The 17,039-nt window shown below is 31.4% G+C and overlaps 1 protein-coding gene across 1 annotated transcript; it reads left to right on the top strand.

The window, feature by feature from the left end:
- The first annotated feature begins 1,032 nt into the window (after nt 1–1,032).
- LOC113522983 (uncharacterized) lies at nt 1,033–13,363 on the top strand. The gene is made up of 13 exons (XM_052897733.1): nt 1,033–1,378; nt 2,392–2,613; nt 2,704–2,907; nt 3,351–3,491; nt 3,863–4,002; nt 4,151–4,349; nt 5,742–5,932; nt 6,530–6,704; nt 7,533–7,695; nt 9,288–9,431; nt 9,856–10,012; nt 10,609–10,795; nt 11,339–13,363. Exons 1-13 carry the CDS (start codon nt 1,155–1,157, stop codon nt 12,291–12,293), a joined length of 3,102 nt encoding a protein of 1,033 aa, XP_052753693.1. The 5' UTR covers nt 1,033–1,154; the 3' UTR covers nt 12,294–13,363.
- Nucleotides 13,364–17,039: the final 3,676 nt, after the last annotated feature.

The raw sequence follows: 17,039 nt of genomic DNA on the forward strand, positions 1-17,039 counted from the left end.
GCCACAAATAGAACAAGTATCGGGGCTAATTTTTTTACTCAGACATAAAGGTATTAAGTGTTCCCTTGCAACAAACGTAAACTGCACGAAATTTGCGATTAAATATTATTTTTTATTTTTTTTATGTCTCAGTACCGTTAGAATATTTACTTACTATCATAGATTAGTTCTGTTTTTTGTCACTTGATTGCAGTGGCGCTGTTTGTTATAGAAAAGTACTATCTACGTGTGGTCTACTACTCTAACTTATAGTTCTTAAGGACTACTATTCTAAATAAATGTTTGCGAAATTATTGGATCTTTTATGTTATTATCGCTAGGAATCTCAATGGTATTTGCGCTTTCGGTATACACTAGTGGAGTATTGGTGAGAGATGAAAGCAGGTCTGTTGGTCCATCGTAATGAATTTAATGATTATTAACCAAGATGGTTTCCAGGGGGAAACACGCGGAAGTCGACTTGATGGGGTATATTGCTTGCAATGACCTTGTGATAATGGGGGAAAGGGATTACTTTAGCTCTACATAGCGCTGCATAGTGGTTGATCTGGTGGTTGGTAGCAGTAGGCCTTATCCCTGTTTCTACAATCTCTTCTCTCAATTCATATCACCTAAATTGGTATGTATATAATGGTATATATAGAGACATTCCCTAGCATTCAGTAGGTAATAAAAAGCTTGATGTGCGGGTCACGCGACCCCTATGTTTTGTCCCGTTCCTGAGTGCTGCCGTCACGCCAGTCTATCCTTGCTTTGTTTAATAATTCTATAGTGTTTGCTATCGATATAAGGGTGATATATCTTGTGTAATCGGGGTCTCGCATTAAATTTTCGATCCAGTCAAAGAAATAACATCAACAGAAATAACACAACTAAATTGATATCAAAAAGAAAATCGTAAACTACACATAAGAAAATTAATTTATCTATGGTTTTGGTTTTTATCACTTCGAATATTATTTCATTAATATTTACTTTCACGTCTTTCATTTAAAAAAATATCTTTTCATTTACAGAGGGTAGTAGTAGAGGTATTAGTAACTAAATAATTAGTAACAAACGTAGGAACAAATTGTTTATCGAAAAGTTCTTATGAAGATTTCAAGCAATTGATTTTTATTAAAACAGTACGGTCATGACAAACAATAGGCAACATGTCGGCGCTAATAAAAATGTTGATGACATTGTTGGTTTTCGTGGTGAAGTCTGAATCGACGATGGCAGTCCATAAGTTCGTGTATCAGAAGGACATGTCGGAGTATTGTCGCCGTCGTGTGGTGCCATCTGTGTTCCTCGGCAGGCATGTTGTCGATGCTTACTCCCAGATACTCCATTTTTCTAAGATGGAGCTACCTTATAGCTGTTCTATAAGCATAAGGTATGATAATAATATTTGTGAAATAAATCTTATCCTATCTTTAATTTTATCTATTTAATACTATAGTAAAAATTTAGAAAATAATAGCAAGTAGGTACAGGCAAAAAGAAGTAGGTATGACATGATGTGTTTGTGTAATGATGATGATGTCAGCTGTTCACTGCTCAACATAAGGTTTCCCGACAAGGGGAGTATTGCTAGTAGTTGCCACACTTGGCAGGCGGGATGGTAAACGCAGCAAGGCCTTTAGTGATTTTAAGAGGCAGGTTGCTGCTCATCCCTTTACTATTAAGTTCTCTTATTTGCCTCTTATGACACTCACGAGAAAGGAAGGGGTGGCCTATTCTATACCGGGACTGCATGACCACATTATCACAATCATCAATTAAATCATCAATCAAGTTTCTTTCCTTTCGCTTATAGATTTTTCACATACTATAAAACAGGAGTATTACACTACATCGAGTACAGTAATTTTCTAATTCCTGGGGATTAAGTTAAGATGTTTTTGTCAGTAATTAAGTTGGTTCATTTTACCCTTCATATCAAGACACGATTACATACGTGTTGTTGTGTGTATGTTTGTGCTTAGGTTAAATCAGATTAACTTGGATTTTTACCCAGAGGAGTCATACAAGATTCAATTTATTACCTATTTATTATTATAGCTAGGGACTAATATAATTATTAAAGGTATATAATAAAAAATGGTGGTACGAAATGAGTATCTCGAATTGCCATTTTTTATTACTCCCCATGCATTGCTATTCCTGAGAAATAAGGTGTTATATCTCTGTACCCTGTAAATTTACTGCCATATCCCACCTTTCAAATCGAAACACAGCTATGAAAACATAACTGCTTTACGGTAGAAACATTAATGGAACAAAGGTACTTTGTACAAACAACTTTTATACAAAGTCTTCCTCTGGTATAAAATATCCATCTGAGCCATCCGAAACATACGACAACAGTTACCTAATTAGATAACTTAAGACAAATAATTTTTGCAGAACAGAATCCGGCAGCAACATAATTTTGGTGGTTCAACTCTTATCCGATGACAGCTTAATAAATTCGTGTGCTGAAAATTCTAATCAATTTTTGGTATATGAAATGGGCGAAACATATAGCGGTTATTGGGGCCCATTACCTGAAACAATTATGAACCCAAAGCCTGCTGGAATTAAGTTATATACTTTAAAAACTACTCAAGCAACAGTTACAGAACCGAGGTATTTTATGAAATGAATTGTAATGTTAATACAATTCAAATTAATATTTGATCTGTACTTTTATAAAATTTGATTTAATTTATATCATAGCACAGAGGAGGATACAACTTCAGAAAAGACTTATGACATGCCATCCAAGGTGCCAAGTGATAACACAAATGATGAGTTGCAATACATCACAGTAGAGATTCCTTTGGTGAATGTTTCTGGTCAATTAGTGCCTGGCGATCCGCCGGTGCAGAAGGTTTCGAATGAAGACGAAGATTTCGATCTCATATTAGACGTGACGCCCCGGTATATTTTATAGTTTCAACTAACATATAAAAAAGATGTTCTCAGTACAGTTGTATTTTTTATGTTTGTTATCTCATAACTCGGTCAATAAACCGATATAGATTTTTTTGTCAGTAAGAGTATAGATTAGAGATTGGTCTTATAGAAATTTTATCAAAATCGGTTCACTATTTAGTATTTAAAACAAAATAACTGATTTTGCTAATTTAATTTAATTTAATAATACTATGTTATTTTATCTTTTATGTTATATCTATAATATTTATAAACTAGCTAATGAGATACCTAAATATATAAATAGGTGTAAACAGGCAATTATATAATATATGATCTATACAAATGGTACAGTGTAGTTACTAAGCACAAAAATAAAAAATAACATAATATAATATTCAATTATATTATATTATTTATATTTCATATATTCTCTCTAACAAGTTTAGGTCAGGCGTTCGATATGAAACAAGCATACTGCCGTTGGTGCAATTTGCGATAAAAAAGCAGAAAAGTGGTCGGCGAGGAGACGTACAAGATTCAGTTCCTCCTTACCAGCTGGAATACGGTGTCTTCACGCCTGACTATAGGTAAATCTATTCTATTAATATTTTGTACTGATAAATAAAATTTTATAGAGTTTTATATATAATAATATGTTGTATTTGCGTAAATACAACAACATATTAACAACAAATACGCATTACTGTTTCATAATGCGTGTATGTTGTGTTTTGGTCTGAAAGGTTAACTGGCAAGAGTAAACTCTGACACTAGAGCAGGAGCATACACTTAGTAGTTAGCCCATAATAAGTGTACCACAGATCGGGACCAGCGTTCTGTTTATATACTTACATAGTAATGTCCTTAGCGTTAATTATAAATAAAACAATATTAACGTATAATTCAGATTTTTATTTGTAATAATAAAATACATGAAAAAAATTCATTTATTATACAGATTGACATATCCCTACTGGAGTGGTAAATCAACAAAAAGAAGATACGCTACAAAATTTAAGTACAATTCAAATAGACGGTTAAAATTTGACAGAAACAAAACACTTTTCACGAAGATAAAAAATAATACAAAGAAAAAGTAATAAACCTTTATTAACATGTGTTATGTAAAATTAAGTAAGTAATATCGTAAGAAAACTCATAATATTTTACAGAAAAAAATTTACTAGTCGAATAACGGACATCACAAGACTATTTACTAAAGTTGTTCCTGTCGTTCAACATTCAGATTTTGTTCATTACTCAACTGAACAATTAGACATTACCATTAATGACAGGATATTGGGTAATCAAAATGTTGAAAATGATATGGAAGCATGGAAGAACATAGTAGATATACTATCTAGTCATAAAAAACACGAAGAAACTACCAAAGAAAATCATGATTCGGAATTTAAAAAATTTATGTCCGAGATATCTAGCAGCAAGTACAATTACAGTGGTCAGTTGTATTAATTTGCGATGAATAAGTATTTAAAATAATTAAGGATAAGCAAGTTAAAGTGGCAATGGGCTGGTCACCTAGTTCGTAGAACAGACAATCGACGGGGAAGAAAGGTTCTTGAGTGGCGATTCCGCACGGGCAAACGCAGTGTAGGATGACCCTCCACTAGATGGAGTGACGACCTAAAATACATTGCAGGGAGTCAGTGAATGCAGGTGGCTCAGGATCGTTCTTTATGGCAGTCCATGGGGAAGGCTTATGTCCAGCAGTGGACGAATAATGGCTGAAATGATGATGAAGTATTTAATAAAAATTATCTATTCCTTATTGGACGAGGAGAATATATTTTAACCAATAGCATACTATTATTTAAGTTATATAGGTACATAATTTGTGTGCTATATCGTTATTAATTTTATAGTTACGAGTACTAGTATTCTGTCAGCTATTTTGTATGCGTGTATTTCAGAAGTAGAAAAACCAATGCAATAGGTCACTTTTAAATAGCGTATCAAAATAAAACTTACATCAGTTTTTAAAAATGACCTTTAGGAATATATCTGTGACAACTACATTCAATTTGGTGTAGTAGTTAATGCTTTATGAACGAAAATTTTAAAAAAATATATATTTAAAAAAAATATAGTTTTTGTATCTTTATAGTTTTTATTGTATCTTTTAGTCTTATTAAAACACCACATAATTATTTCTTAAATAGCTTCCATGATTAAAATAGTCAAATATTAACTTGTTATTTAGTTACAACATTATTATATTAGTCAGATTAGGTAAATAATATAATAAGTGATTGGAAATTCTAAATAAGTCAACAATTTGGTTATTATAAAATTGCATGAGTGAATTTTTTTTATGCAAATTCGAATGCCAAATAAGTCAAGGCCTATCTAATGGAAAGTGGTGACCGTCTCCTAAAAACATGAACAATATCATGGATATAACAGAGTGTTAACAGTTATATTTATTAGCATTAATATTAGTAATTTACAACATATACCTATTTTTGAGTTTTTGTTTCAGTAATTTAATAGAAATTACCTAATATATTATGGCTTATCTAGGCTATAATCAATGGCCAGTAAACATAAAAGAACTAACTATTATATAAATATTCATATAATTAATTATAATATTCATATGTATTTCAGCATACTTATATCCAAAATTAGATTTAAATAAAAAAATTATAGGTTTACCTAAAAATTTAAACATAAATGTAGATCCGTCTACCGTTTACTTTAATGGAAGATATACGAGCACAATAGATAACAGGTTGGTATTATTTTAATTACAAGTTATTACTGCATATAGTGTTTAATATGATTAATGTAATTCATAGTACTCATTATTATTTCAGTAAAAATCTCCAAGTCATTAAAACGAACTTAATCTCGAGCACAGTTCCATTGCCCGTCTTAAAGATGCAAATTGAAAATATAACGACATCAGATACATTAAAAATTACACAACTATCTAGTAAAAACTTGCCTACTAATGTTACAGAAGCTTCTTATACTAATGTTACAGAAGATTCTGTTACTGCTACGGGTAAAAACATAAAATAAGAAAATTTTATTAAAATAAAAACAACTAGACGATTTATTTAAATACAACGATTGTTGCGTTTGTTTACAGCAGAAAATATTTCAAATGTAACAAATATTGAAAACGGAAATGTAATTTCAGAATCAACAAAAGAAGTAAATTATTTTAATACTGTCTCTAAAAATAATACGTAAGTTTGGTTTTATGCAGCACAGTACTTATATTATGTATCTACGAGTATAGTCATATAGTCATTATCTATACGCCTGAAATCGTTGGTCATGATTGACTACCAATACACAGCTAAAATTACTTGGTCTTGAAAGTTGAAATTTGGAACATTGGTTTAATTTATAACTTAAGCATTAACTAAGGAAGGGTTTTTGAAAATTTCTACTTAAAATGGAAACCCAATACCACGCGTGCAACAACTAGTACTACAATCAGTTTTAATGAAAGTTATAGTTTGGCGATGATGAAAGCCAAAATTTTAATTTTAATTCGAGCTGAATAGCAATATGCTGATTTTTATATCCGTTTTTCGACGAATATGCAATTCATAAACTAGTTAACTAGGCATAGACTCCTAATTTTTATATTTTTATAAAATATTTAATACCAGCCTATTAACTGGATCAATGGTGGATCACCAATCATGGGAGAATGTGGTGCAAGCAGCTCCAGTGATGGCCGTCCGTCTCAATCAAACAGTATTAAATGAAACTATTAAAGATGTTGGTATTAAAAGCATAGAAGCTGTAGTGTCTACTACCGAGTAAGTGATCTTAATAAAAATAAATTATTTAAACTTGTAACTTCACTGACTCGGAATCTGTCGTTCTGTTGTCCTGAATTAAAAAAATCTTTTTCATTCAACTGCAAATATTAAATAACTTCTTTTTAAAATAATTCTAATCAATTAACCAGTGATATGGACTTTTATAAAATAACATCTAATTCAATAATATAGTAACTACTTGTTTTTATTAAATCCATTTTAGCAGAAATATAATAATATTTTTTTCAATATCGCTCTGTAGGCAAACTGTTTCTAAGAAGAAACGTATTTTGTCAAGCCCGTTTATGTCATTGAATTTGTCATCTTAGTAACTGGAAGATTGCGAGACAGAAGTGTTTTTAATGATTAGAACTTATAAGTTCCTCCTATGTGGAGGAACTTATAAGTTTCTCCACATAGTTATAGGTATATCATTATCACCATTTCAGCCATCATCCGTCCACTGCTGGATATAGGCCTAAAGAACGGTCCTGAGCCACCTGCATCCACTGACTTCCTGCAATGCATTTAAGATCGTCACTCTATTTAGTGGGGGGGGGGGGTCTTTCTATACTGCATTTGTCCATACTAGGTCGTCACTCAAGAACCTTTCGTCCCCATCGGTTATATATGCTACCGAATATTATACATACATAACTAAGTATATAACTTTTATAACTATTTTTATTGTTCTAATATAATGATAATTAAGATGATATTTTAGTTCGCTGATTTAATTAATAAATTAATCATAAAAACAATATAAAAAAGTAGGTATATATGTGCATGATTTTTGTAACTGATAAAATACAATGGTCTTTTTAGTATCAAACTGCGTAAAAAGAGATATATCGAGGCTATTGCTATAGAGCAGGCGCGTCCTCATAAGCGGGCCACGCAAGCTCATACTCTCTCCACCGCGTCTACTCAGTTTCAACTCTCCGATGCGCAGGAATTCGCCCAACTGGTGGAACTACAGGATGACGAAGTATGTTAGTAGTACCTAGTTGTTTTTATTATGTGAAAGTGTATTACGTATTTTCTTTTCTTATCAAATATTGATAAATAACTTTTAGTACTCATTAAATTATGGTCGTGAGCATTCTTTTTTTTAATTGTTTTTGCTGCTTATTATTCACATTGTAATGTTGTACTTCTACCTGTCTGTACTTGTTTTTTAGTGTTATAATTTAATGCATAATAATTAAATGTTATTTAGGGATCATATATTGTTAATAAATTGTTTGTCCTTGAAGTGTGCTCGTATTTTGTATATTGGACAAAAATATAGTAAGAAATAAAAAAAATATATTAAAGTAAAACATATTTTTTATTAATGTGCTGTAAGCAGAAGAAATTAAAAAAATATCGAAATCCCAGTAGACTATAATTTAGTATTTAATAGTAATTGGTCTCGAAAACGCTCAAGGCCCGGCAGCACACTTGCAATGTTTCTAATGTTGCGGGTAATCATGGGCGGCGGTAGTCACTTACCATAAGGTGAGCCGCATGCTCATTTATCCCACGTGTTATAAAAAAAAAAAAACTTTTTATTTTCTACCAGTGAGTCTAGAAGCATTACATTTTGCACAAGAGTTCTTCATAAGCTATCACTTACAAGTAAAGGATAATCCACATTTTGCGACGCGCTAAAGCGCTATGCGGTCATGTACGGTGTGCATGATATACTCGTACCTTAAATTATAAAGATAGAGCATCGAGTCTCAAAAACGGGTCAACTTTCTGTTAGCTAATTATCAAATTAGTTGATTCGTTTTTTTTACCAGTATTCTGTATACTTACGCATACAATGTATCTTTACGTATTATTTAATAAATAAAATGAGTATTTACGCATTAAAAAGATGTAGAAATTATAGAAGGTATAAAGGGATCGTTCATAACTATTTGTCACTCAAAATTGTATGAAAAAGTTGATCCGCTTTTCTCGAGGTATTTGTATGGAGGCACTCTATCTATATAATCTAAGGCTTGTACGTACAACGTAGTGTAAGGATTGTATGTTTCAGAGTTCATTTATATATGTAAGTTTCTTTATTCCACCATAACTTCTAAATGTCTGAACATGTATGGAGTAACTTTTTTGGACTGACTAACTGGATTCTATACATGATCCCGAGTGACACTGACTATATACTTTTTAAATACTCGTAGTTCGAGTCGCAGTCATGTTTTTTAACTTGCGATGCAAAATATAATTGCTTGAAAATTGATTTCTAAGAAGGCGAAAAAGAAGTTACAATTTTGATTGCAATTTATTAAAGAGTAACCTCATCAAACACAAGTCTAGAAAAAAAAAGTAATGCAAATATTTTACATCCGGCACGTATATAACGTATATAACTTGCGATACAAAGTATTATATAATTGTTAAAAAAATTATTTCTAAGAAGGCGAAAAAGAAGTTGCAATTTTGTCTGCAAGTTATTGATGTAACCTCATCAGATACAAGTCTAGTAAAAAAGATAAATTCATATATACATTTATAATAAGTTTACTATTGTAATCTTTTGGAAGAAACAATAAAGTATCTATCTATAAATTTTTATCCCGCACGTAGATCCACGACCGCGTGGCGCTACGATACATGCGGCACTATGTGGGGCGAATGCTGTTCAACATATGCGACTACCAAGAGCTAAAGGCACGACATGTATACCTCTTCAATTCTTCCAGGATTGTGTTAGCTATCAGGAATTTCACGGTTAGTTCAAATTTAATTTGACTAATATTATTTTAATTGCAACATTAACAAAGAACTATGACGGTTGACTTGATAAGATAAAGTGGCAATACATTAAAGGAACAATTACAGCCTTCTACAAATTTTTAGTAACCTAAGATAATCAATAAACTACGATAATAATGATAACCTTATTATATACTATTTTAAATGCTCTACTTCTATCGAGATGTTAAATCTATGGAGTAAAACTCTTCATGAAGTTCGGATAGAATAGACCCTACATTCTAAATACTTATAATTGTTTCATTGGCTCTGGTACGAGAGGATTGTCTTCTTACAAATCCACTGGCTAAGCTGGGTAATGCTTTTCATGGATATAGGGTTCCTATTCTTTACTTTTTTATGATTAAAATGGGCACTAAAATGGTTACATTGTTTTTAGTTGGAACGCATGACAGTGGTGATGACGCCAGCTTACTCGATGCTGAATGGAGAGTTGAGGTGTTCTGAGGCTCTCCTTGAATGCCAAGTATCTGGTACTCGGGTATGCATCGATTCAATGACTGCCTGTGATGGTGTGCCTAACTGCGGTGCTTATGGTATGTTGTTTGTAGTAGGAAATATAAAAAAAAATATCTTATAACACGGGAGTAATAGTAGTAAAAAGAAAGGCTCTCCTGCAGCGATTCTAACAAATAATCATATTTCGCCAGTTCACATAAAACTATGAATTCCAGTAACAAACTAGTATCTGTAATTGGAATAATTTTTGATAATGACATCTGCTTACGTCTGGTCTAATGACAGTCAGAATCCTGCCCATGGTGTCATCGGAAATTAGTGATAGGCATTTGACCCGTATAGAAGATAGATCCTCGAATCTTATCGGATCGAGTCATTTGTTGCTGACAATATTGTCTCACACGGGATAAGAAGACTGAACCAGATAATTATAATCCCTTTTTTATATATAGTGACCTAGTTCTCTATAGGTCCTTTCTACAGCAGTAGATTATCTAACCTTTTCGCATAATTATTTAGGATGTCATTGCTACTCTTGTCTATTCTGTCGAAGTAAGCAGCTGTTTATGTAAGTAAGCCAGATTATATTAAAATCTTTTATTTAATGCAAGAGATAGACAGAGGTGAGTCCACTCATTTAAGGAAAAATATCCAAACTTAGTCAATATTTTAGATATTTACGACGAAGATCGTCTGATGTGTGGTGCTGCTGTGGGTCTCCAACATACCGTGTTACTCGCGGCCGTCACCTTTCTAGCAGTGATGCTTACTATGCTATATACTGTACATTATTGGCTCAAACGTTGTGTGCCGAAGGTTTCCGATGCTTTCTTCATTTATACTGAAGGGGATGACAATGAGTAAGCTTTTATTATTCTACTGATGTTATAAACGTTTTTGTTTTATTTATAATTGAGTTTATTAAAATTATCTCCTAAAAAATATACTAACACTTTGTGAATAATAAATTATTAATACATTTTTGCCTAGTTCTTCGAGAAACTTCGGAAAACTTTGTGAACAACCTAAATTAATCTAGAAGGCAAAGATACGTCCTTTGTCACATTGGATTTTAATAATGCTTGGTGTAATATGGGCATGCTAGGGAGTGCATTCATTATAACACTAGACTAATATTTCTGTCTATCCCATTATGGATTACAGTGGAGAGAATAATATTATTTATATTTTCTATTTTAGTGTCGTTGGCTTTGTATAGTAACAGTATAATTCTGTTTATAAGTGATGCGATTAGGTACTTATCTCCTATTGGCTGATCCTAGTTAGCTGTTAAAAATAGAAAAGAAGATATTAATTATATAATAATTAATATCTAGTCAAATAAATAATTACCTATTTATATAATTTATTATTAACTTATATAATAAATAATATAATTACAGGCTGCACTTAGATAGCATAATGCGATCACCAAATGATAATGACGACGTAAATAAAATGATATATGGGCATTTATTTGAGGATGACATGATTTACCAAGATGCTATAAATGAAAAGCGAACACTATTCTCATGTAAATGGTTGGAAAAATGTTTGTTTTCTGATTGCTTTAGAAAAAGAACCAAAAAAGAGTATGATGATGTATCAAGTAACCAAAATGTGCATTTAGGTAGAAAAGCATATTCATTTACGGAATTAGAGCTATATAAAATGTCACGTGGTGAAACTGTCGATGTTTCTATACAGACAGGTGATAGTTTAGAAATAGCTCATTTGAAAACTCTTGGAAGAAAAGAAAATAAAAACTTGAAGCATAATAAAGAATTGATAACAGCATCAAATAAAGAAAATTATCAAATAGAAAAATCTAGTGTGATATCAGACACGGTAGAGCTTAATCAAAAACACTTAGAGGAATTAAATATGTTAAAGCTTTTTAAAGAAGCTCGATCAGAATCTGTATCATTAAATAAAAGTAATATTAAATCAAGTCCAGAGTCTGTACTTTTACAAATACCAGCAATTACGGAAGAACGAGAGATTGTAAGCCATCTGTACGATGCTCATAAAGATACAGTTCCTTCTCAAATTTCAACTCATGACATTACTGCAACGGCTGATGTACATGAAGACAAATTAAAATTTAGGAAACAACAAATTAAACGTTTACGATTTGATGAAGAAACAATAACAATTCCTTCGGAAGATTATGAACAAGAAGCGGACGATAATTTCATTAATCAACACACCGTGATAAGTAGTTCAAGAAAAATAGGTCAAGAGTTAGACGTTATTGTAGAAACTTCTGAACAAGCTAGCACTAGTCGAGATTTCAAACGTTTCTGGGGTAACAAAGGAAAGAAATCGAAAAAGAAGTCTCATATGTCATTACGTTGATATCACTCAGTTTATTATTTAGTGAAAACAAAATTAGGTACAAGTATACCACATGACTGAAGACGGCTATGGATGCACGTCCCGCGCCGCTATTTCCTAATTAAGCTCAATTGTACACCGGATAGAACACGTGCCAAAATGTGTTGTCTTTTTAAACACAATTTGTCATGAGCCCGTTTGCAATCTGAATTCTTACTTTAATTAACTCTTATTGTTCGGAAAGTTTTAAATAATTTTGGCTGTTACTACCTACATCGATAATTATTTTACACATAGGCGTAGATGTATTTTTATTTATGTATTTAAATAGGTGAACGTAAGTACGTTCGTAAAAATAAGATTGTTTAATGTGATATTAGGTATATTTGTTACTGTCAAAGCCCGTACATTAGAAAATCTTAAGTTTTACCAGTTTTGGTTTGGTGAAAGATACAAAGATGTGCTTGTTTTTATAAAATCCTTATATTTACCAATACACATTGGTAAATCCTAAGGTTTACTGGTAATACTTAAGATTTACCAATGTATGGGCTTTTATAGTAACATATTCATTGATATATATAACTAACTATTTGTCTTAATTATATCCAATATTATTGAGTTTGTTTTTATGTAAGCTATGCCCCTTTTTAGATAATACGAGTAACATAAAAATAATCTTTATCGACATATATAAAAGAGGATGCTGTATGTTACTGGCCCATATATCAACGCATAACCGAAACTTCTGACTCTAGTACCTAGAAATTTGACAGATTGGTTTTTTATATAGCGCAGGTATAAATAAAGGAATTTTGAGAATTCAGTCTCTAAGGGAGTAAAATGTAAGTTGAAACTTTGTATGGAATTTCATCAGTTTAGAAGTCAGGCACGTGAATTTTTAGAGACTCATGATTCAAAATAAAATAATAATATATTGATTTTGGAACAATTCATCCCTAAAAGGGATAAATAAGGGATGAAAGTATTTTATTATTATTTGTAGGACAATTCTGTTACAATTGGAGGTAGATGTATGAAACAATAATATTAGACTTCTGTTTATAAATAATTAAATACTTTTCAACGTTTTTGGAAATTTTATTCCTAAGGGAGTGAGACAGGCGATGATTTCATTTAGATGAAAATTTTTATGTAAAATTGTTAATTTTAAGTTAGCAAGGCAAAGTATATATATATATATATATATATATATATATAGTCTTTTGCTAAGAAAATATATGAAATGGTGGTTTGTAATATTTTTAGGACAAAAACGGACAAGTGATTCCTGCGAAAAATCGAATACCACATGCGACCGAAACCGCGGGCAAAAGCTAGTTTATACACTATAAGCTTTAGTAGATTCAACGTAGGTTTTTGAGCAGATTTCCATATTTTGAAGAAAATTTAGTTTATCAAGTGAAACTTAGGTACATTAGTAGTCATTCAACGATTCCTTATTAAGAGAACAATCTGATTTATAAAAATAACATATTATGATATTTAAGCAAGAATGATGGATCTCGAGCTCATCTAATTGTAGGCATATAACCTCAACTGGACAGTACGTTGGGTAGTTTTATTGAGAGTGATGAAATTTATCTTAGCGCTTTTATGTCAGCTCCAAAAAAGATAGATGTAAAAGTGTCAGACTAGGAGCGGGAGCCGGTGCGCGAGGTCATTTCAATTGAAGTCAATTAAAGCAATTGAGTCCAATTGAACGAGCGGCAGATTCTGCGTCGAGCTGCCGTCGCTAGAGAGATTTTATGTGAAGCGCCTACGCGGGACGTCACATGACTCATTTTGTAACTACTTATGTACCTAACATTGTAAAGCATGTTTACCTACTGTTCATATAAGTACATAGGTACTAAGTTTGTTATTTATTTGTATGATTGCGAAAGAGCATAAGTTGATATGAATTATTTTTTGATTTCGTTAGATGTGTAAAGTTGCGTTACCTATATCTGTTTTCATTTAAAAATTTGGCCGCATTTTTGTTTTAAGCGATTTAAAAAAAGAACACATTGAAAGTTTTTTGTGTGCATTTTACATGCTGCAAGACCGAATTTGTTATTATGTGCTTTCTATAAAAAACTAGTGAACAAAATGTCTTTCCTTTAGGTAATAGAGACAACAGGAAAATAATTTTATTGTTAGTATTACTCTACATCAAATGTATGTTAGAATAAAATTGCTAATTAATCTTTATGCTAGATTGTAATAGGAAAATTATTTTAGGATTTTAGAATAAAAAAAGTCATACGTCAATTTTGAAACCATTTTGATTAAAACTTCTACAATATATAGTTTACTTTTGGGTTGTAGTCATATTATTTTTGTGGCATTTATTTAATTTTGAATCAACACGTAACTTTATTCCTGCAGAAGTTGATATAAAGAAATTAATGTTGAAATGTATTTTTTGTCAATATTCTACACACATATAAAACAGTATGTACGTTTAGCCACGGCCATTAATATTCTCTAGGTTTTTAGGTCTTTCATATGTCAAGTTACAAGTACCTATATAGGTATAACATAATATTTACTGTTTCCTCTCCCGCGGGTGTCCTAAGAAGCAACTAAGGGAATTTAATGGCCAAGATATAGGCAGCAGCGTCTCTTAAAATATCACCAAAGCTTAACTGCGGTTGCCAACCTGCTTGCCAAGCATGGCATGTACTGGCAAGACCAAGAATAGAGGGAGGCCTATGTTCAGCAGTGGACAATTTACTGCTAATATGATGATGATGGTATGGCATAGTATGGTACTTATTGTTTTGCCTAAAAGTACTTAATGAATCACCACATAACCAGAATTGACATTAATAGTTTATACGTACCTACATATTTTTGCAAGGAGTTTAAAGCTTATGACAAATACATCATTGGAAAACTACTTGGAATTTGTAAAAATATATGTAAAATTATTATGTAATAATAATGCGTATGTAGGAAGAATTTGTCTTCACTATAATTTATTTATACATATATACGGTACATTAATTATATAAGACCATAAGAATAGTACTTATTAATTGTCCCTTCTACATAAGTAATATTTATGAACATCCTAAAAAACCATAAGCAGTATATACAAATAAAGGTCTAGGCATATCATTATCATATCAGCCTTTATTTGTCCATTGCTAAACATAAGTCTCCTCCTTGGGGGGTTTTGCCAGTAGTTGTCACACTTGACAGGCGGATTGGCAAACGCAGTCAGGCTTTAGAGATGTTTTAAGAGGGACGCTGCTGCCCGTTCCTCGACTCTATGTATATAAGGAAAAAAATATGAGACATGCATATACGATATATTTAGCGTTTAGAAAATAATGGAATAATGGCATTTATTAGAAAAAAAAGCATAAAGTATTCTTGGGACCTTTTCAGCAAAAATAATAATTTATATCTATCTGATTAAGATTTACCAACAATATTACAAATAACCGACTTTATTAAAATGACAAAATTAGTATGAGACCGATTCTGGAATAATTTTAATATATAAAATTATATTATATTATATATATTGGAATAATATCATCAAATTCGGTTCCTAAATGAAAACATTATAATTAAGAACTCTGTTCATTTTGAAGTTAACTGAAAATTATATAATATATATAATTTTATGTCCACGGTACTGTTATAGGCGACGGTTATTACTTTCTATTAGGAGAGTCGTCAGCTTATTTACCATTCTATTTTGTATAAAAAAATAAAAATTGATTAGTCATTTAACATAGGTATTTTAACGGATTAAAATGGTATGTTAAACCCGCTTACTCTATTGGTATACAGTAGTGGAATACCAGAGGGATGACATAAAAACAGAATGACAAGATGACAAATGAATTGGCTTAACCTGATAAATTCATCAGGATATTTATTATATAGGAATTAACTACAGTGGTTTGCAGAGAGAATCGAGTGAAGGCCGACCTGTTGTGATATATTGTTAGCAAGGAGGTTTGCTAAATTCTATTATTAACAGTCCTTTTCCTATTATCTAGTAGAATTTAATTACATTGAAAACCTATATAGATTTCTTAAACGAGATATTAATATTTTTGAATTCCCGCTACTTAAAAAACCTTAACTGACTGGCGTATTCACAACATTATAACTTTGATTAACAAAGTTTCTAATGGTGGATTTCTTACTAATATAATAAAACTAGCTTTTTCCCGCGTGCGATATTCGATTTCTCGTTTTACCTTCTAGATTAACTAGTAGGATATCTGTACATGTGAGATATAAAAAAAAAATTGATATGGAGGATTTTAATATAATAAGAGAAATAGATGCCAAAACGTTTGTCTCTATGTCTGTTTCGGCATCACGCAAAAACTACTGCATTAAACTAAATGCAGTTTTCACTGTTGTATTCTTGAAAATCCAGCTTAAAATCTGGTACATGTTTTATTTTGATACGCCATTTAAAAATGATCTTTTTCATTGGTTTTTCTACTTTTAAAATCCACAAGTTGTATAAAGAGAGTAGTATGGAGATATAATATATGACTGAATTACTAGAATCTGGGTTTATAGTAGACAGTTTCTATACAGTTACTTGTTACTGTGTATTAAATTACAACCATTATATTTAGATAATATAGTAGGTGTACTTTAAATTTAATTTGAGATGAAACGAAAGTTCGAAACAAGAATTCCTTGATATCTACTAATTCGTACAATTTAACAATCACTTTAAAATAAAAATAAACATTTGAAAATTTACGAAATTAATTTTAATCA

This window comes from Galleria mellonella, unplaced genomic scaffold (genome assembly GCF_026898425.1).
Source record: "Galleria mellonella isolate WM207_F2 unplaced genomic scaffold, CSIRO_AGI_GalMel_v1 utg38, whole genome shotgun sequence".
NCBI classification, from domain to species: Eukaryota; Metazoa; Arthropoda; class Insecta; order Lepidoptera; family Pyralidae; genus Galleria; species Galleria mellonella.